The sequence below is a fragment of the Mus pahari genome, chromosome 15 (assembly GCF_900095145.1).
Source record: "Mus pahari chromosome 15, PAHARI_EIJ_v1.1, whole genome shotgun sequence".
In the NCBI taxonomy this organism is placed as follows: Eukaryota; Metazoa; Chordata; class Mammalia; order Rodentia; family Muridae; genus Mus; species Mus pahari.
This window is the reverse complement of record NC_034604.1, coordinates 3,813,384-3,836,204: the sequence shown is the minus strand read 5'-3', so window position 1 is coordinate 3,836,204 and position 22,821 is coordinate 3,813,384. Positions and strand designations below refer to the sequence as shown.

Here is a 22,821-nt window from a genome sequence, read left to right as displayed (position 1 = left end):
TGATTTCACCCCTGAGTTTGATTATTTCCTGCTATGTACTCCTCTTGCTTGAATTTGCACCCTTTTGTTCTAGAACTTTTAGGTGTGCTGTCAAGCTGCTAGTGTATGCTATCTCTAGTTTCTTTTTGGCAGCAGTCAAAACTATGAGTTTTCCTCTTAGGACTGCTTTCATTGTGTCCCATAAGTTTAGGTTATGTTGTGACTTCCTTTTCATTAAACTCTAAAAAGTTTTTAATTTCTTTTTTTATTTCTTCCACGACCAAGTTATCGTTTAGTAGAGTGTTGTTCAGCTTCCATTTTATGTGGGCTTTCTGTTACTTATGTTGTTATTGAGAATCAGTTTTAGCCCATGGTGATCTGATAGGGAGCATGGAATTATTTCAATATTTTTGTATCTCCTGAGGCCTGTTTGGTGACCATTATATGTTCAATTTTGGAGAAGGTACCTGAGGTGCTGAGAAGAAGGTATATCCTTTTATTTTAGGATAAAATGTTCTGTAGATATCTGTTAAATAATTTCTTTCATAACTTCTGTTAGTTTCAATGTGTTTAGTTTCTTTTTCCAGGATCTGTCCATTGATGAGAGTGGAGTGTTGAGGTCTCCCACTATTATTGTGTGAGTTGCAATGTGTGCTTTGAGCTTTACTAAAGTTTCTTTAGTGAATGTGGCTGCCCTTGCATTTGGAGCGTAGATATTCAGAATTAAGGGTTGATCTTGGAAGATTGTACCTTTGATGTGTATGAAGTGCCCCTCCTTGTATTTTTTGATAACTTTGCCTTGGAAGTATATTTTATTTGATATTAGAATGGCTACTCCAGCTTTTTTCTTCAGACCATTNGCTTGCAAAATTGTTTTCCAGCCTTTTACTGTGAGGTAGTGTCTGTCTTTGTCCCTGAGGTGGGTTTCCTGTATGCACCAAAATATTGGGTCCTGTTTATGTAACAGTCTGTTAGTCTATGTCTTTTTATTGGGGAATTGAGTCCATTGATATTAAGAGATACTAAGGAAAAATAATTGTTGCTTCGTGTTATTTTTGTTGCTAGAGTTGGGATTCTGTTCTTGTGGCTGTCTTCTTTTAGGTTTGTTGAAGGATTACTTTCTTGCTTTTTCTACGACATAATTTCCCTCCTTGTGTTGGAGTTTTCCCTTTATTGTCCTTTGAAGGACAGGATTCGTGGAAAGATATTGTGTGAATTTGCTTTTGTCATGGAATACTTTGGTTTCTCCATCTATGGTAATTGAGAATTTTGCTGGGTATAGTANCCTGGGCTGGCATTTGTGTTCTCTTAGGGTCTGTATCACATCTGTCCAGGATCTTCTTGTTTTCATAGTCTCTGTTGAGAAGTCTGGTGTAATTCTAATAGGACTGCCTTTAAATGTTACTTGACCTTTTTCCCTTACTGCTTTTAACATTCTTTCTTTATTTAGTGCATTTGTTGTTCTGATTATTATGTGTCGGGACAAATTTCTTTTCTGGTCCAGTCTATTTGAAGTTCTTTAGCTTCTTGTATTTTCATGAGCATCTCTTTCTTTAGGTATGGGAAGTTTTCTTCTATAATTTTGTTGAAGATATTTACTGGCCCTTTAAGTTGAAAATCTTCATTCTCATCTGTACCTATTATCCTTAGGTTTGTTCTTTTCATTGTGTCCTGGATTTTCTGGATTTTTTTTTAGTTAAGATCTTTTTTGCTTTTTGCATTTTCTTTGATTTTTGTGTCCATGTTTTCTATGCAATTTTCTGCACCTGAGATTCTCTCTTCCATTTCTTGTATTCTGTTGCTGATGCTCACATCTGTGGTTCCTGATTTCTTTCTAGGATTTTTATCTCCAGAGTTGTCTCCCTTTGGGTCTTCTTTATTGTTTCCATTTTTAGATCTTGGATGCTTTTGTTAAATTCCGTTTTGTTAAATTTGTGTTTTCCTGTAATTCTTTAAGGAATTTTTCTGTTTCCTCTTTAAGGATTTCTACCTGTTTAGCATTGTTTTCCTGTAATTCTTTGAGGGACTTTTGTGCTTCCTCTTTAACGACTTCTACCTGTTTTAACAGTGTTCCCCTGTATTTTTTTAAGGGAGTTATTATTGCCCTTCTTAAAATCCTCTAGCAGCATGAGATATGATTTTAAAAATGAATCTTGCTTTTTGGGTGTGTTGGGGTATCCAGGACTCGCTGTGGTGGAAGTACTGGGTTCTGATGATGCCAAGTGGTCTTGGTTTCTGTTAGTAATATTCTTTCCTTTGTCTTTCACCCTCTGTTCATCACTGGTGTCAGATGTTCTAGCTGTCTCTGGCTGGAGCTTCTTCGTCCTGTGATTCTTTTAGCCCTGTCAGCACTCCTGGGAGTCCAACTGCCTCCTTAGACCCAGTGGTCAGAGCACTCTCTGTGGGCAAGCTTTCCTCTTTCAGGGAAGGTGCACAGAGGTCTGGTGCTCAGATCTGCCTCCTGGCTGAAGATGAAGACAGGAATGGACCCTGTCCAGGAAGCTCTGTTGCTTCTGTGTCCCATGTGCAATTCTGCATGGACTGGTCTCTGAGAGACCACGGATACAAGATGGCTCTCTCACCTGAGTCCCGGGATGGATGCTGACTCTGGATGCTGACTCTCCTCAGTGATCCTAAGAACCCAGGTGTGCTAGGGGGCCTGTGGCATGAAGAGTCCTCGGGGCTGGTTGTTTTGTAACACATGTTGTGTTCCACTCACCAGTGATCCTAAGATCCTGGGTGAGCTAGGGCGCCTGCAGCGTTGAGAGTCCTCTGGGTACTGTGGGACTGTACGCTGAGTTTGCACCCAAGGTGGCCCTGCCGACCAGAATGACTATTTATTTATTTATTTATTTCTACTAGGGATTGAATTTGTAGCACTGAGTATATGGGCTATCTCTGCCACACTGATCTCTACCCCAAGCCCTATGGAATGTTTTTTAAATGAAGCATATACTTAACTTACATTTGCTCTGTAAGTTTTCCTGGGTGACATGAACAAACATGTATTCACCCCCGGTAGGACATTGGAAACATACTACAGAAACCACTCCATACAAGTCTGGCACAGCTAATCAGTGAGTTTATTGGGGTTATTTACACGGGCATAGGTGACTTGGAGTCAGCTGCATGACTGACAGGTCCAGCCCAGCATCATAGGTCAGCTGTATCACTGACAAGTATCACCCATCATGAATGAAGACTTAGGAAGGCTTGGTTCCTGGAGCTCCCTACCCAGCTCAGGCTGCTCTGAGAATTTCCTGCCCCAGCAATTCTGTACTGCTTATCTAATGGAGGAGGAGGGGACTGTGAATTGTACAGTTTTCTGGGCTTCCTGGGCTTCTCTGCTTCACGACATCCCCTAGTCCTGTGAACCCTGGCCCTCCTAGGAGAGTCTGTTTCTATTAAGAATCATCTGGAGAATGGAGTTTCTGACTTGATTGTGAACACTCTTTTTCTTTTTAAAACTAGAACATGCTCAAGCTCATTTTATTGTCTCAATTCCAAATTAAAAAAAAAAAAAACTAAAATCAGTTCAGTGAACTTTAGGGCTTTCCCTTACATCATTGTGCTTGATTTTCATTAATCCTTAGTGAAAAATGTTGTAAGAAGTGTGTCCTGATGTGCATCCACGCTGTCCAGGTTTGGTACACACTTAAGGTTATTTTAGCCTTCCCAGAGTGTGTCGAGTGTCTTCAGAATGTGTGTTGGGAGGTCAGCAGGCCTTGCCTATGCCAGACTTAAGCTTAAACAATCTCTGTTGAAAGTATGGGTTCTAGGAAGGGGTGAAGAAGCCCGGGACACCGGAAGCCATTGCTGTAGACAGCACAGAACCTGACTTTCTGTTTTTTCTTTATTTTTTTGATGAGTATATAGGCAGAGTGGGGAAATGTAAGTCATAGGAACTTTGGAATAGCCTAGGAGCCACATTCCAATTCCACCCTTTAGAAAGACACCTGTTCTTTTGTGTTACCTTCAATTTCTTCTCTGTAATAGGGGGTGACACTTTCAGAGATGTTTTGAGGGTTCCTGATGTATGATCTATTTTACAGATTGCTGCTGTGTGAAAGCCCCCATCAAACCAAAGCCCTGTGAGCTTTAGATTATCAACATAAACCTCCATTCACTTTATCATTAACAAGAACCATTGAAAGCAAACTATAAAGCCATCTACTTATGTACAAATAAGCAGATTTCACCAAGTATGGTAAAGGTTTATGTGCTGGAGGGCACAGGGAATCTTGGCAGAGCCATGTGTATGAGTATTCATATCCCTCCACTGCCTGAACATAGACCATGTGTTCTAAATATAAAAAAGCCAACTAACCCTGATGTGATTGTACCTGTTCATGTGCAGGGTTACAGGCAACAGATGTGAATGTGGGTTTTGTTTCTATTTTTATTTTTTGGAGTAAATAAGAGCCCGCCATTATTCCCCAGCATGGGTGCAGAGTGAGTGGAAGTCCCACAGGAAAGCTGCCTTGTCTACATCCGATGAGCAGTTTTATAAATAAAGATAATTTTAAATTCTGTCCTTCCTTTGGATGTTTTGTGAGACTAAGCTACCTTTGTTGATCATAGTCTAGAAGAATCTAAATCTAAGGAAATTCAGACAATTTTTTTTTCGTCTGCTCATGTCTAGTGCAAGTGGGTGTGACTTCATGGCTGGGTGGTGCAGCTGGTTTGTGAGAGTGACATCCTTAGCTGTCAGGTGAGACTGAAAGCGAGTGTGATCAGCAGTTACGGCACCATCCTGGGCTTGCCATAGCTTTCCCTACTAAGTCAGACATATAGTTTTTTTCTCCTGAGTTAAAACAGATCATTGGTCTCAGAGACTGGGGGCGAGGGGTATTTGTTGTACTTTCTTTGCTTGTGATTTAGATAGAGTATGAAAGAAGAAAAGTCCTTTTTCTCCTTAAAGAGTCTTTCCTTATAGGAAGAGCTTCAGGACTGAGAGATATGGGAAAAATCAAAAACAAAAACAATTTTCCACCGCTTTCTTTCATGGACTAGGCCCTCTATGCTTTAGAATTTGGGTCCTTTGGGGTTGTGGAGCATAAGTAGCTGGGTTCACTTCATCTCTGGGTGGGAGGTACACACAATGGTATCCCACTGAAATGCCTTCACCTTCTTTCTTTTCAAGAATATATTTATATTATTGCTGTGCCTTAAGGTAGATGGACTCCATAGCCCTCCTGGTTTCAGAGACACCTTGAGCATGCCCATGTGCTTGCCTCTCTCAATGGAGAGCCTCTCCTAGCATTGGGCTTTGTCTCCACACATACAGAAGTCTCAGCCCTCCCCCCCTTACTGTGCTGTGACCCTTATCGGGATCGAGGAACTAGAGTTCCTTCCTGGAACTTATTGCACCTAAATGCACCTGCCACAATTCTGCTTTTGCTGAAGAGTGAGTCACATTCAGTGTGTGTCTCTGAGTCTGACCACCATGTCCAAGCGACCTAGGTGCAGATGCTGTTTAACCTCAACTTCTCTGCCCATACTTCATTCATGTTTTACCCCCATGGTACCACATATTCCATGAAATTTAAATGGATGATCTAGACCCCAGTGATGACGCAGACTGATAGCATACCTGCCTAGCACATGTGAGACCCTGGGCTCTAGCTTCAGTAACACAAAACAGACATAAGTTCTTGTAATTTGCCAGCTGCAGAAATAATAAGTAAGTGAGGCAGGAGATGTCTTTGTATTCACAGACCTCACAGTCTGTTAGGGGGTTGCTGCAAGTAAGCAGGCATGTGTAATTAGTGTGGTAAGTCCTTTGAAGTGGGCAAGTGTAGGAAACCATGAACTTGGTATATAGTCCAAAGTTAAGGAAGGGCTAGAACCCAGCCTTCTGTGGCATTGGTTAATGTTCTCAGGTTGCCCGGACAGTCAAGCCAGTTGATTCTATTATCTCGCTCTGCTTCACTTGACCTGTTGTCCTTTTGGTTTTTTTTTTTTAATTTAATTTTATTTGTAATTCATTTTTACACTCCATATTCCATTCCCACTCCTCCCCATCCACCTTAAGACTGCTCCACATCCCACACCTCCTCCCCACCACACCCCATCTCCAGATGCCCCCNCCCCCCCACCCCACCTGACCTCTAAACTCCCTAGGGCCTCCAGTCTCTTGAGAGCTAAATGCTTCCTATCTAAATGAACACAGATCTGGAAGTCCTCTACTGTAGGTGTGTTTGGGGCCTCATATAAGATAGTGTATGCTGTCTGTTTGGTGGTCCAGTGTTTGAAAGATCTCAGGGGTCCACATTAATTAAGACTGCTGGTCCTCCTACAAAATTGACTTTATCCTCAGCTTCTTTGAGCCTTGCCTAATTCAGCAACAGGGTCAGCTGCTTCTGTCCATTGGTTGGGTGCAAATAACTGCATCTGACTCTTTCAGCTCCTTGATGGGTCTTTGGGAGGACAGGCATGCTGTGTCCCTTTTTGTGAGCGTTCGATAGCCTCAGTAATAGTGTCAGGCCTTGGGACCTCCCCTTGAGTTGGATCCCACTTTGGGCCTGTTACTGAACCTTCTTTTTTAAGGGTCCTCTCCATTTCCATCCCTGTGATTCTTTCAGAGAGGAAAAATTATGGGTCAGAAGTGTGACTGTGGGATGGCACCCCATCCCTCACTTGATGTCCTGTCTTCCTGCTGGAGGTGGGATCTGTAAGTTCCCTCTCTCTACTGTCAGGCATTTCATCTAAGGTCCCTCCCTATGAGTCCTGGGAGTCTTTCACCTCCCAGGTGCATTCTGGGGGTCCCCCAACCTCCTATTTCCTGAGGTTGCCTGTTTACATTCTTTCTGCTGGTCCTTTTCCCTCACTACCAGATCAGGTTCTCCTCAACCACCCCTCCCCACTGCCCTCCCACCCCGTTCACTTTCCCTCCCCACTTGTGATTGCTTTCTTCTCTCTCCCAAGTGGTACTGAGTCATCCTCACTTGGGCACTTCAGCTTGTTGAGCCTTTTGAATTCTGTGGACTGTATCTTGTGTATTCTGTATGGGTTTTTTCTTTTTTCTTTTTCTTTTTGGCTAATATCCACTTATTAGTGAGTAATACCATGCATGTCTTTTTGGGTCTGAGTTACCTCACTCAGGATGATATTTTCTAGTTACATCCACTTGCCTGCAAAAGTCTGGATGTCCTTATTCTTTTTTATTGTTATTTTCTTTATTTACATTTCAAATGCTATCCCGAAAGTTCCCTATACCCCCCCCACACACAACCCCTGCTCCCCTACCCACCCACTCCCACTCCCTGGCCTTCCCCTGTGCTGGGTCATATAAAGTTTACAAGACCAAGGGGCCTCTCTTCCCAATGATGGCTGATTAGGCCATCTTCTGCTACATACGCAGGTAGAGACACGAGTTCAGGGGGTACTGGTTAGTTCATATTGTTGTTGCACCTACAGGGTTGCAGCCCCCTACAACTCCTTGGGTATTTTCTCTAGCTCCTCCATTGGGGGCCCTGTGTTCCATCCAATAGCTGACTGTGAGCATCCACTTCTGTGTTTGGCCAGCACTGGCATAGCCTCACAAGAAGCCGCTATATCAGGGTCCATTCAGCAGAATCTTGCTGGCATGTGCAATAGTATCTGGGTTTGGTGGCTGATGATGGGATGGATTCCCGGATGGGGTAGTCTCTGGATAGTCCATCCTTTCATCTTAGCTCTAAATTTTGTCTCTGTACCTATATCCTTTCATGGGTATTTTGTTCCTTATTCTAAGGAGGAATGAAGTAGGATGTCCTTATTCTTAATGGCTGAGTAGTATTTCATTGTGTAAATGAACCACACTTTCTGTATCCATTCTTCTGTTGTGAGACATTTAGGTTGTTTCCAGTTTCTGGCTATCACAAATAAGGCCGCTATGAACAGAATGGAACAGGTGACCCTGTGGCATGGTAGGGCATCTTTTGGGTATATTCCCAAGAGTGTAATTCCTGTGTTTTCAGGTAGATCTCGTTCCAGTTTTCTGAGGAACCTCCAGATTGATTTCCAGAGTTGTTGTACCAGTTTGCAATCCCACCAGCAATGGAGGAATGTTCCTCTTTCTCCACATCCTCTCCAACATGTGTTGTCACCTGAGGTTTTGATCTTAGCCATTCTGACTGGTGTAAGGTGGAATCTCAGAGTCGTTTTGATTTGCATTTTTCTGATCACTAAGGACTTGGAACATTTCTTTAGGTGTTTCTCAGCCATTCAAGATTCCTCAGTTGTGAATTCTTGTCTTAGTTATACTCCGTTTTTTCATTGGGTTGTTTGGTTTTTTTGATGATTAACTTCTTGAGTTCTTCATATATTTTGAATATTAGCCCTCTATCAGATGTGGGATTAGTGAAGAATTTTTTCCCAATCAGTACGTTGCCAATTTGTCGTATTGACTATGTTCTTTGCTTTACATAAGCTTTCCAGTTTTATGAGTTCCCATTTATGAATTATTGATCTTAGAGCATGAGCCATTGGAGTTTTATTTAGGAAATTTCCCCCTATGCCAATGACTTCAAGACTCTTCCCCACTTTCTCTTCTATGGGATTCAGTGTATCTGGTTTTATGTTGAGGTCCTTGATCCCCTTGGACTTAAGCTTTGTACAAGGTGACAAATATGGGTCTATTTTCATTCTTCTACATAGAGACAGCCAGTTAGACCAGCACCATTTATTGAAGATGCTTTCTTTTTTTCCATTGTGTATTTTTGGCATTTTTGTCAAAGGTCAAGTGTCTATAAGTGTATACTTTTATTTCTAGGTTTTCAATTCTACCCCATTTATTAACGTATTTGTCTCTGTACCAATACTATACAGTTTTTATCACTATTGTTCTGTAGTAAAGCTTGAGGTTGGGGATGGTGATTCTCCCAGCTGTTCTTTGATTGTTAAGAATTGTTTTCGCTATTATGTGATTTTTGCTCTTCCAGATGAATTTGAGAATTGCTCTTCCCACATATTTGAAGAATTGTGTTGGGATTTTGATGGGATTGCATTGAATCTATAGATTGCCTTTGGTAGGATGGCCATTTTTACTATGTTAATTCTGCCAATCCATGAGCATGGGAGCTCTTTCCAGTTTCTGAGATTTTCTGAGATTTTTTTTTTTTGAGAGACTTGAAGTTATTGTTATTCAGGTCTTTCACTTGTTTGGTTAGAGTTACCCCAAGATATTTTATATTATTTGTGACTATTGTGAAGGGAATTGTTTCCCTAATTTCTTTCTCAACCTGTTTATCCTTTGTATAAAGGAATGCTATTGATTTGTTTGAGTTAATTTTATATCCTGCCACTTTGCTGAAGTTGTTTATCAGCTGAACAAGTTCTCTGGTAGAATTTTTGGGGTCACTTATGTATACTATCATATCATCTGCAATGCATATGATCATCTTATGTATATCATATCATCTGCAATGTCCTTTTGTCAGTTAAAGTCGCCTCCCCCTCTCTCATGTTAGTCACCTCTGTTGCTAAAGCCATATGCCTGTGCAAACAGCTTAAAATGAGTCAGAGTTAGACAGGCCCACTGTTGGAGAGGTGCCAGCTGTGGACAGCTGACTCCATTGCTTGGAGCCTCCTGGCAATGCAGAAGCACCAGAGTGGAAGGGCATGGTGGGGGTTGGAGGGGGAGGATCCTGGGCAAATCATGGTGGCCAAAAATCAAAATGAAATCGAGAAAGACTCCAAGCTCAAGATATGTCTTCCCACATGGGCTCCACCATTCATCTGTTGATCAAGCCAGAGTCCTTGTGATCCAGTCACATAAGCTGTCATCCAGGCCTTTAGCATAACTTTAGGGAGGTCACCTCTGTAGCAGACCCATGACACTCCATGTTCAGGTCAACCTGGTCATGGTTTCTATCCAAATGCTGGTGTTTACTCCACCTGTGCCCATGGGCCTTTTGTTTCTGTGCTTGTTTGTCCACTATGGCTTTGGAGCTCTCCAATCTGAGCTCCTAAGTGGATACAGACATCTGACTTAGTTGTATGTTTTCCTTCTGGTCATTCCAAAGTTGTATTGTTAGAAATTACATTGTTTTCCTTTTTTGTTTTGCTAGTGCTAGAGAAACATTAATTTAGAGAGGGAAACTGTATGTTCTGTAAGTTATATTAACTGTGAATGCCACTTCAGCGTATCATTGAATTCTCATGGAGTCTTAGAGAACAAAGGAACATTGACAGAGAAACAGGCTGCTGACAGCCATGCAGGAAAAGTAGAGGGCAATTATGGGACAGCGTGGAGGCACGAGTGCCAGTGGGAAGAAAGGTATAGTACCCAGCACTGCCCCTTCCTCCTCCTCTCCTCCCACCATCCCCTTAACTCACAGGTCCCACTTGGCTAGTCTTGCCTCTGTATACCTGAATCTCATCAGCATCCTTTTCCCCAGAGTCTTCTTGCCCACAGAGGAGAAAGGGGAAGGCAGAGGAATGCTCAGTCAATTCCTGTGCTATCCTGAGTTCTGGAGCTTTGCAATATACTCCCAAGAGTGCACTTGATCTTGCTGGGGCAGAGGTAGGGTGGGGATGAAGCAGGGGTAGAGCATGGGTGGGACAAGGTGTCATCACCTTCTGCAGTATCCTAGAAGGAGAAGTTTGGATAGGAGCAAGTTGGGACCTAGCACAGGGTAGGCTGGCCATGGGGCCTGTGCTCTAACTACATCTCTGTGCAGTCCATCCATAGACCCCAACCACACGTTATGTGAGGTTTAAGATAAGGAAGGGATGCCAGCTGTGCAGCTGATGTGTCATCACTTTTGGGTTCAGGCTGGTGTTCACCCATTCTTCCAGCAGTTTGCTTACTCCCAATCTCATTCTCGACTAGCCATTTTCCTTAAGCGCATCATGTATCTGCCATCTTTCTTTGTCATGGCACATAGCATTTGCCTTGCTCATTATATTACCTATGTATGTGCGTTTGGTTGATTTAAATGTTTTAAGGCCTGTGGCAGCTTTCAGATTCTCTAGCCTGAAATTTTCTTGGCTAAAAAAATCTCTAGCCAATGATTTCCTTTTATTGAAATCTAAAACATATTTAAGAATGAAGTGATCATTCAGAATTGTTCAGTACAGTCTTAGGTATATGAATTAATTGGTAATATATTCAGTCACTGTTTAGTATGTTTTAAGTTTTCTGGAAAAAAACAAAAGGTAAGTATATAAACTTTTTTGAAGCAACTCTAGAAAGCCAATCCTTCTCATGTGTAGAGCTTTACTAGACTTCCTGCTAGAAACCATGGATTAGACTTGCATTTTCAGTCTCTGTTGTTTTCTGTTTCAGGTCCTGTCGGAGTCGGGCTCAATGAGCTGAAGCGAAAGCTATTGATGAGTGATACACAGCACTATGGTGTGATAGTGCCCCGTGAGTTCTCTGGCGCTTGGTGGTTCTCTGGGGACATTAGTATCAGAGCAGCTTAAGCAGCTTACCTTGTGCTGGTTACTCTTTCCAAGATTCCTCCCTGTATTAGTCAGGGTTCTCTAGAGCCACAGAACTTACGGATAGTCTCTATATAGTAAAGGAATTTATTGATGACTTACAGTCTGCAGTCCAATTCCCAACAATGGTTCAGTAGTAGCTGTGAATGGAAGTCCAAGGATCTAGCAGTTGCTGAATCCCACATGGCAAGCAGGTGAAAGAGTGAGACTTCCCTTCTTCCAGTGTCCTTATATTGTCTCCAGCAGAAGGTGTAGCCCAGATTAAAGGTGTGTGCCACCACGCCTTTAATCCCAGATGACCTTGAATTTGGAGATCTCCCTGTCTTAATCTTCTAGATTCAATCACCACTGTGTCTCAAGATCTCCATGCCAAGATCCAGATCAGAAACTTCTATCTCCCAGCCTCCAGATTAGGGTGTGCCTTCCAATTCTGGGTTGTAGTTCATTCCAAATATAGTCAAGTTGACAACCAGGAATAGCCACTACACTACCCTAGGCCACCTTAGCCCTGCACAGCACACAGTGATATCACATTTTGAGAGGGAACTGGGCCAGCAGGGTTTCAAGGATGCCCCCCCCNCCCCCCGCCATATTGCACAGACTATTGGCAGGTTACTTTTTGTTTGAGCTTACTTACTGGAGATTTTTGTGGTAACTTTTTAATGCACAGATGACACCAGCCTTTAGTTACAAATTATCTTCTAAATAAAAATAATCTTACTGTTCTGTTCCCCCAAATTTTTTAACTACTTTTATGATTAGAAAGACTAAACCACAGAGAGCTGGAAGAGACTTCTCAGAGCACCAGTGTTTCTTAATTATCTTTTATATGTAGTAATTGGCAGGTAGCATTTCAAATGGGCCTTCCATAGCTTAATAGACTAAATATGGTAAGTTTCTCTTGGGTACACAGAATTAGATCATTTTTTATAAAAATAGTTTTCATATGCATTTTTGCAAATGAAATACGATACTTGAAACATTGTGATCTCCAGAATAAATGGCTTTTGACTACTTAATATGTTGATGTTAGCAAGCTGTCTGAACGGCCACAGGGAAAGGTTGGCTTTTTCAAGTGGTTTTAGTGCTGCATTTAAGGAAAAATCATTTGTATATCGCCCTTAGCGATGTTCTCTAGTTTTGGAAGAGTTCAACTGTATTTTTAAATTATAGTGTTCTGCTACCTTCAGCTACTTCTAGTTACTACATTTTTCCAAATTACTGTTTGTAATCACTTGTAGCTGTAAGTAAGGGACTTCTGGTTTTCAACAACCCAGATGAAAGGAAAGAAACATGTGGAGTGGTGCAGGGGTGGAATTTTGTTTTGTTTTGTTTTGTTTTTGTTTTTATTTTAATTCCCTTCTCTTAACAAATATTGAATTCCAGTGTATAAATAATTAGAAAATTTTACCCAACAGTTATCAGGTACATGATTTCAGGAGAAACCTAGAAGTTTCCAAATAGATAACAAGGGAAAAGCAGAATCATCATTTTACTGCTGTGTCATCGCCTTCTTTTGTCCTGATAACTATAACTCTCTATGCAGCAGCATAGAATGGGTTGTGTTTTCTGCAATTCACAGAGGAGGAACTGAATAGAAACAATGCTTCACTGGGAGGAGGAACAGGATAGAAAGGATGCTTCACTGGGAGGAGAAACAGGGTAGAAAGGATGCTTCACTGGGAGGAGGAACAGGGTAGAAAGGATGCTTCCCTGGGAGGAGGAACAGGGTAGAAAGGATGCTTCACTGGGAGGAGGAACAGGGTAGAAAGGATGCTTCACTGGGAGGAACAACTAGATAAAAAGGATGCTTCAGTGGGAAGAGGAGCTTGATAGAAAGGTTGGTTCACTTGGACTTAGAAGTAGGTTTTAGCATCACTTCTCCAGATAGTTACTTCAGTTCAGTGTAAACACAGTACCTTATAGTGCCAACCTCAGGGAACAAAGGAATTGATTCTATCCTGGTGGGGAAGGCATGGTCATATGTGGCTGAGACTTGCATTTGAATCAGGTAGCAGAGAGCAGAGCCAAAACTGGAGGCCAGCATAGACTTTCAAACTCCTGCCCCTAGTAATCTATTTCTACTATTCAGATCTCATCTTCTGAAGCTTTCACGACCTCCAAAGATGGTCCTGCCAGCTGTGGAATAGCAAAACATAGGCCTATAAGGATACTTCATGCTCAAAGCTAGACACTTCTTATTTCCTCCTGTAGAGAACTGTCCTTTCAAATTACTGTAGCTCAATAAATAGTAAAACTTACTTTCTTTTGAAGACAAATACTAAATGTTACATATAGCCTGCTATGATAGTTGTAGTGTTGCTGAGAATTTTAAAACTTGAGCCTCAGTTTTGCTAGACACTGAGATCATATCAAGAAAGTAACAGGAAAGTTGCAGAATTTAGACCAAGGAATCCTTCATTGTAGTTACTTCTTGCTTTTGAACAAGATTCACTTGTAAACATGTCAATACCTAAAGACTCCTCTGCAGAGTGTTTCCTAGGCTTGGTAAGACCCCTTTCAGGCTCCTACGGAAGGTTTACAAGTTCTGTTTCTGTAAAAAGCCTCTCCAAGGATCCATGTTGTCAGACATGCAAAGAAGAACCAGTGGCTCGGTGTCCTAGTTAATTCAAGAGAAGCATATTTCAATATCAGTTTTGCAGTTTCTGATTGCATCGCTTTGCAAATTACTTTGAGCAGATCCTGGGATTTAAGAGAAAGCTTTTTATTTTGATTATTCATACATACTTCTGTGCTTTTCTTTTCTAAAGCATACATTTAAATATCCATTAGAATCAGTAGATAAGAGACATGGTGTTGTAAGGCAATTTAATAACTCTATTATTAGTTCTTAATTTGACCCATACAGCCCCCCAATAAACGGGACATAGTTGTATTGATTTATTTCATCAGCTTTAGCACAATTGCTAGCCATTTGGTCCCAATCTCTTTTTCTAAACTAGACTGGCTATTTCCCAGCTGCATTCAACTAGATCTTGGGGACCAATATTTAGCATTTGACCAATCCTCAACAACATGGAGCTGTATAACTTTTGTGCATCATTGGGAGCTCAAGCTAACACTTTAGAAAACTAAATACTATAAATCTACTCAAATATGGTAGGAGCCAAATTTGATTTCACACCCAATGGAAGTGTGTGTGGTCCACAAAAGACATGTATTCTGATATTCTTATAAACATTCTCCATTAGTGTCTGAAGTTGAAAGCTGGTCAGATGCCACCAGTAATGAGTAGATAGACAAATCATTGCTTATTTATACAGTAAATGCTCGAATGCAGATGAATACGTCTGTGACTGTGACTGCTGAATTCACTGCATAAAGAGTATATAGAAGAAGAAAGAAGCAGATCTTGGGAGTACTGGAGCTTCTTAGCCCAGGCACCAGACACGCAGTAGTCACTACAAGAAGACCTGAGTCTTTCCAGTTCATTGCCATTGTTACTAAAGACAGACACATGGAAGGAAGCGAATGGAAAGCAGATTGTATGAAGGAAAATTAAGAAAAAGTGACAGTGTGGTGTTTGTTGGTTCTGTTTTTTTGTTTATTTTAGTTTTACTTATTCACTTTACATCCATTGATCAACCTGTCTGTCTCTATACCAATACCATGCCGTTTTTATCACTATTGCTCGTAGTGTAGCTTGAAGTCAGGAATGGTGAATTCCCCAGAAGTTCTTTTATTGTTAAGAATTGTTTTACTATCCTGTTTTGTTTTTTTCATATGGTATTGAGAATTGCTGTTTCTGTGTCTTTGAAGAATTGTGTTGTAATTTAGATGGGGATTTCATTGAATCTGTAGTTTGCTTTTGATATAATGGCCAGTTTTACTATGTTAATCCTACTGATCCTTGTCACACAGATCTTTCACTTCTCAGCACCTCATGGTACTTGTCTCTTATATTCTGTTGTTAATGCTTGCATCTGTAGTTCCTAATCTCTTTCCTATATCTCCCATGGTTGCCTCCATTTGTGTTTTCTTTATTGTTTCTACTTCCATTTTTAGGTCTTGGGCTGCTTTGTTCAGTTCCTTTTACCTGTTTGATTGTGTTTTCCTGTATTTTTTTAAGGGATTTATTTGTTTCCTCTTTAAGGGCTTCTCCCTGTTTACCTGTGTTTTCCTGTATTTCTTTTAGTGAGTTATTTATATCATCCTTATAGAACTCTATTATCGTCATGAGATAGGAATTTAGGTCAACACCCTGGTTTTCAGGTGTGTTGATGTATCCAGGGCTTGCTGTGTTGGGAACACTGGGTTCTGATGGTGTCAGAGTATATTGGCTTCTGTTGTTTATGGTCTTGTGCTTGCCTCTCACCATCTGATTATCTCTGGTGTTAACTGGCCTGGGTGGCTCTGTCTGGAGCCTGCCTCCTGTGTCCCTGAGATGCTGCAGATCTCCTGGTAGGCCTGTGCCCCTAGCTGTAGCAAACCTCCTGGGAAGGGGGGACTTCAGATGGTGGGGCCTTTTGATCAGAAACATTCTGATGGTCTGCCCTGTTGGAAGGCACAGGCCAGAAAGTGGATGGGATTCACCCAGGGGAGGAGTTAGGGGTGGAAATGGCTCCCGACAGTTATTCGGAGGGTCCCTTACTTGTGGCACTGGCTGTAGCTGACTTCCTGGAAGGCCTTCAGACTGTGGAGTCTTCGAAGGAGCAGACATGCTGATGTACCATGATACAGGTACCATGTTACACTCCACAGAGCCAAAGAAGCTAAACAAGAAAAAAGGCCCAAGTGAGGAAGCTTTAATTTCATTGGAAGTGGGAATGAAATAGTCATAAGAGGCAAATGAAGAGAGAGAACTGGGAGGGAGGTGTAGGGAGGGGAATGAGAGTTCAAGATCAGGTGCCCAGTCAGAAGGTTCAGGACAGAAAGCTGGGTTGAAAATTTGGGGGGCATGTTAGTGTTTCTATTGCTCTACTGGGGTTCCTGCTTGACTACAGAAGGTGGCCTCTTCTGGTTTCATATCCCAGTGTAGTGAGTCATAGCCAAGTTCACTCCTATTGGTTCTTGGGTGACTCTTTCTCTAAGGTCTCTGTCTCTTCCTAAAGATGCCCTCGCCTTCCCACTCCTGTCAGTTGCAGATTTCTATTCATTTTCATGGCCCACCAGCCATTTCTCCTGTCTTTCCCGACACCTGATCTTGAACTCTAATTCCCCTCCCTACACTCCCCCCCCCCCCGCAGTTCCTAACTTCCTGTTTTCCCACATCCTGTTCTTCATATCAGCTCAGTTTGGTCATCTCAGATCCAGCTGCAAGCCCTCTTATTTATCTTCCCTGGTCTTTCTAGTCTTGCATTGTAACCTAAGCTCCTTTTAAAGCTAACATCTGTTCTTACTGTATCAGAAGGAAACAGGTCTGAAAGAGAACATGTGTTATGTCTTCAACAACTATAATCTGGGTGGTTAGAGAACCAGTGGACAAGTGCTAAGAGGGCAGATGAAGTGGAATTCATGGGGTCTCAATGTTCTGCTTCTTGTTAAAGTACTGATCCTATGGGTGTGATCATCATGGGGTTTCACTAGTCTGTGTAACACACACATGCACAATATCTGCACACATTCACGTCAGGCTTGTATATGAACTTTTCTGTACCCTAGTCTGTTTTTTATATTACATAGAACTCTCTGTAGTTCAACCAACTGTCATTTACTGATATTGGATTTGCTGGTTTTGACTCTGTATTATAATTGTGCAGATGTTACTGTAAAAAGTTGAGTAACCAGGATTTGACACTTGTCTGTACTATTATTATAACTACTGTTGGATATATCGCTTTTACACATAAAAAGGCAGTCACATCTTTTAGTGAAAGTGCTCATCATGAGATGGGCACTTTTAGCCTTGTGTAGTTTTATCCTTTGGACTTAGTATAAAAGTTGAATGCAGTGTTGCTGATAATCTATGAGGCCACTGTCAAGTATGCATTTCATAATGCAAGGTATCATTGTGCAGTGTGATGGTATTTTTAAGGGATACTAAGTCTAGTAAGTGCTGCTATTCTTGGACTCAAACAACTGATATGTATTTATCATAAAGTTCTGAGATAGTTAAGTAGCTAATACAGAAAAAAATCATTGATTTCCAGTGTTGTTATTATTGTTGTTGTTTTTATTAATTACTCTCTCTTTTTCTGTGTGAATTTTTTAATTAGATATTTTCTTTATTTACATTTCAAATGTTATCCCCTTTCCTAGTTTCCCTTCTGAAAACCCCCACCCCTTTCCCCCTCCCCCACTCACCAACCCACCCACTCCTGCTTCCTGGCCCTGGCAGTCCCCTATACTAGGGCATATAACCTTCACAGGATTAAGTGCCTCTCCTCCCATTGATGATCAACTCAGCCATCCTCCACTACATATGCAGCTAGAGCCCTGAGTCCCATCATGTGTTTTCTTTGGTTGGTGGTTTAGTCCCAGGGAGCTCTGGAGGTACTGGTTAGTTCATATTGATGTTCCTCCTATGGAGCTGCAAACCCCTTCAGCTCCTTAGGTACATTCTTTAGCTCCTTCATTGGGGACCCTGTGCTCCATCCAATGGATGGCTGTGAGCATCCACTTCTGTATTTGTCAGGCACTGGCAGAGCCTCTCAGCAAGCTCTTGTTGGCATCAACAATAGTGTCTGGATTTGGTGGTTGTTTATGTGATGGATCCACGGGTGGGGCAGTCTCTGTATGGTCATTCCTTCAGTCTCTGCTCCACCTTTGTCTCTATAACTCCTTCCTTACCTGTTTGTTCCCCCCTTCTAAGAAGGTCTGATGTATCCACACTTTGGTCTTCCTTCTTCTTGAGTTTCATGTGTTTTGTGAATTATATCTTGGGTATTCCAAGCTTCTGGGGTAATATCAGTGAGTGCAAACCATGTGTGTTCTTTTGTGATTGGGATACCTCACTCAGAATGATATCCTCCAGATCCATCTATTTGTCTAAAAATTTCATAAATTCATTGTTTTAATAGCTGAATAGCTCCATTGTGTAAATGTACCACATTTTCTGTATCCATTCCTCTATTGAGGGACATCTTGGTTCTTTCCAGATTCTGGCTATTATAAATAAGGCTCCTATGAACATAGTAGAGCATGTGTCCTTATTACATGTTGAGCATCTTCTGAGTATATGCCCAGGAGTGTTATTGCTGGATCCTCCAGTAGTACTGCGTCCAATTTTCTGAGGAACCACCAAACTGATTTCCAGAGTGGTTGTACCAGCTTGCAATTCCACCAGCAATTGAGCTTCCTCTTCCTCCACATCCTCGACAGCATCTGTTGTCAACTGACTTTTTGATCTTAGCCATTCTGACTGGTGTGAGGTGGAATCTCAGGGTTGTTTTGATTTGCATTTCCCTGATGACTAAGGATTTTGAGCATTTTTTAGTGCTTCTCACCCTTTCGGTATTCCTCAGTTGAGAATTCTTTGTTTAGTTCTGTACCCCATTTTTAGTAGGGTTATTTGGTTTTCTGGAGTCTAACTACTTGAGTTCTTTGTATACATTGAATATTAGCCCTCTATCAGATTTAGGATTGGTAAAAATCTTTTCCTCATCTGTTGGTCGCCTTTTTGTCTTATTGACAGCATCCTTTGCCTTACAGAAGCTTTGCAATTTTATGAGGTCCTATTTGTTAATTGTTGATCTTACAATACAAGCTATTGGTGTTCTGTCCAGGAATTTTTTCCCCTGGGCCCATATGTTCGAGGCTCTTCCCCACTTTCTCCTCTATAAGTTTCAGTGTCTCTGGTTTTATGTGGAGGTCCTTGATCCACTTAGACTTGAGNTTTGTACAAGGAGATAGGAATGGATCAATTTGCATTCTTCTATATGCTAACTGCCAGTTGAGCCAGCACAATTTGTTGAAAATGCTGTCATTTTTCCACTTTATGGTTTTATATCCTTTGTCCAATATCAAGTGACCATAGGTGTGTGGGTTCATTTCTGTGTCTTCAATTCTATTCTATTGATCTACCTGTCTGTCACTGTACCAGTACAATGCAGTTTTTATCACAATTGCTCTGTAGTACAGCTTGAGATCAGGCATGGTGATTCTACCAGAGGTTCTTTTATTGTGGAGAATGGTTTTTGCTATCCTAGGTTTTTTGTTATTCTAGATGAGTTTCTAAGTTGCCCTTACTAACTCGGTGAATTGGAATTTTGGTGGGGATTGCATTGAATCTATAGATTGCTTTCAACAAGATAGCCATTTTTACTATATTAATCCTGCCAATNCATGAGCATGAGAGATCTTTCCATCTTCTGAGATCTTCTTTGATTTCTTTCTTCAGAGACTTGAAGTTCTTATCATAGAGATCTTTCACTTCCTTAGTCAGAGTCACAACAAGGTATTTTATATTATTTGTGACTATTATGAAGGGTGTTGTTTCCCTAATTTCTTTCTCCACCTGTTTATCCTTTGTGTAGAGAAAGGCCACTTATTTGATTTAATTTTATATACAGCTACTTCACTGAAGTTGCTTATCAGGTTTAAGAATTCTCTGGTTGAATTTTTGGAGTTACTTATGTATACTATCATAACATCTACATATACTGATATTTTGACTTCTTCCTTTTCGGTTTATGCTCTTGAGTATATATCCTCCAATATGCACTCAACATAATATTTTCCTACTATGAAATGTATTGGTAGTTTTCATGATGGAATAAATTCTATCAGTCTCTAATCCTACTTTTGGAAAGATTGTGACATTCCATTAAGAACAACACCAGTTCTTGGTGCTCTGTGGGGAGGAATAAGAGACTGTTGAAGAGACTTTGTATTATAATATATTTGCTGGCTTGGCAAAGGGAATTAGTTTTGGAACATAACTGAAGCTATTTGGCCTTAAAAATTCAATGCTTTGGGACTGGCATGATGTCTTAGCAGGGAAAAGAGCCTGCTTCCAAGCCTGGAAGCCTGAGTCTGATCCCTAGGACCCTACATAGTGGATGCAGAGAAACAGCTCCAGGAAGTTTTCCTTTCACTCCTCACATGTACACTGTGGTATGCATCCCACACAATTAATTAATTTAATGTCTTACTAATTTTTTAAAATTGTTACTTTTCCCAGTTCCTAGTTTTCTGTTAAACATTATTAAAAGATACAATTGAAATATGTAGGATGGACATCGATCTGTTTCAGCCTGTGTCTGCATATATGTTAGCATTATTACGGGCATAATAAGGATTTCTACCTCAGAAATGTCCACATCCTTACTGGACTTTCCCTTCTGACACCTGTCAAGTACTGCTCTGCACTCATCACTGAGAACTGTTGTGATCCTTGGCACTTTATATTGAATTACATAGTGAAAAACAATTTGTCTTTGCACGTTCCGTTTTATTTAGCATGAATTTACAATGTCTCACACATCTGTAGTTCTTGGGTAGCATACTTTGGCATGGAAATAACTGCAGTCTATCTACATACTCACTTGGGAGTCTGAGGTTCGTCCACCTCCCCCACATTTGTCTATTAACAAATACAGCAATTATGGTTTACAAGAATTGGGTAACACATGGTTCTTTATTTCCTTTGACCAAACAAGTAGAGGGATGGCCAAACCACAGCGTTTTTGGAGATCACAGACTGGGTTGGGGTCCGCACTGAATCGGGAAGAGGAGAAACGGTTTGCATGCCAAGCTGTTTGCATGTTACCTCTTTATTCCTGAAGAGTCAATTTCCTCATCACTTCTTTCCACCTAAAATTCTTTTCTGGAACAGTCTGCAATGAGCACGGGATTGTTTCATCTGAGAAGGTCTCTACTTTGCCACTTTTTCCTGAAAGATAGTTTGGATGATAACTCTTTTCTTTCAGTTAGGTAAAATGGTTATTTCATAGATTTCGTGTTTTAATTTACAGAGAGAACCCTGAGCTAGTAGACATTATCATCCCTATATAGTCATGTTCTAGAGGCTTCCACGTCATGGCATCGCCACTGGGGATTTAGTATTTGTGTGTAAATATCTAGGCATGTTTTGATTTTTAAAGAAAAGTAGTTTTGGGATCTGATGGACTTTGCAGTACGTGAGCTTGTGCTTTCCCCCAAGTGTTTACAGGTTTAGGGTCAGTAAGCCTTCCCAGGACTGTATTCTGACAGTGCACAGTTTGGTTTTGTGGTTAGGACCCCAGTTATACATGCCATGGACATTTCAGTGTTTGTATGTAGGGCCTTCCATTTATACCTCTTCATGTTTTCCCTCATGGTTGCTCACAGTCTGTGAACTGTATTGCTCTGTCTTTACGATCGATGACTTTCATTTAACCTCGTTTATACTGCTTAGCCTTCTAGTGGTTTGTTCCTGTCATGTATGGTTTTAGCTATAGAATTTCTACTTACTCATCCATAGTTTGTGTTTTTATGGTAAATTTTCATACTTTCAATCCAGTTCAGGTAAGTTTTCCTTCCTGAAGCATAGTTATAATCGCTACTTTTAAAGTCTGATATTTGAACTTCTGGACCATCTAGGGGATTTTATCTGTTATTGTTTCTCTTGAGAATTGTATATTTTATGTTGTATAGTTTTGGATTACATTTTTATATTGTGAATATGTTAGTGCCATCTCCTAATCTAAATTTCTGGAGACTACTCATACATTTATTCTATAATGTGGTCAGCTATGTTAAATTTAGACCCTAAGTTCCCTTCATTTGTGTGTGTTGTGGTTTCAGTATGCTCTGACTCAGAAAGGAAGATGAGGCTTCTGTACACATTTTAATTGAGTTCTCTAAGCCTTTCTGTATGTGTGTGTGTGTGTGTGTGTGTGTGTGTGTGTGTGTGTGTGTGTAACACATGTGTTTCTTTCTCCATTTTTCAGAGGTTGGACTAAGATCTGTGTATTCTAATCATACTTACATCTTAAATTCCATTGGTTTGAATCTGAACCTTGTACACAGGGGCAGAAGTTATTATTAGACCACTGTTGATTTCTAAAGAGAATTAATGTATTCCCTTTTATGCTTTCTCCACTTCTCCACAATCTTAACTCACATTCCCTGTCCCATTTAAACACACCCATATACCCTGCTGATTTCTTAATTACACCCACCCCTAAACACCCACCGCCCACCCCCATGCACCCACACATACACACACATCTGCATACCCTGTTGATTTTGCTGAGCAGTTGTTGTTGTTGTTGTTGTTGTTGTTGTTGTTGTTGTTATTGTTGGAATGACAGGGCCTTTTTCAAGCCAGGTGCATCTGCCCAGTGACTCACATGCTAGGACACAAAGGTCTCCAAAAGTTAACTGGGAACGGTGGCTCTCAAGTTTCCTACCTCACAGCAGTGAGAGTTAAAGACACAGACTCCAAAAACTCAAATAAACCCATTAAAAAATGGGGTACAGAGCTAAATAAAGAACTCTCAACTGAGGAATATCGAATGGTTGAGAAACACC

At 41.0% G+C, this 22,821-nt stretch overlaps 1 protein-coding gene across 4 annotated transcripts in view; it reads left to right on the top strand.

Annotated features, from left to right (window-relative positions):
- The window catches only part of Mpp7 (membrane palmitoylated protein 7), a 233,383-nt gene that overhangs the window by 201,027 nt on the left and 9,535 nt on the right, over positions 1-22,821 (top strand). For 3 of the 4 annotated variants that reach the window (XM_029547221.1, XM_021214586.2, XM_021214587.2), the window contains one exon: positions 11,252-11,332. The exons of the other annotated variant lie outside the window; for it this stretch is intronic. In XM_029547221.1, coding sequence (XP_029403081.1) covers positions 11,252-11,332 — 81 coding nt within the window. The remainder of the gene's footprint in view (positions 1-11,251; positions 11,333-22,821) is intronic. 4 annotated transcript variants of the gene reach the window in all.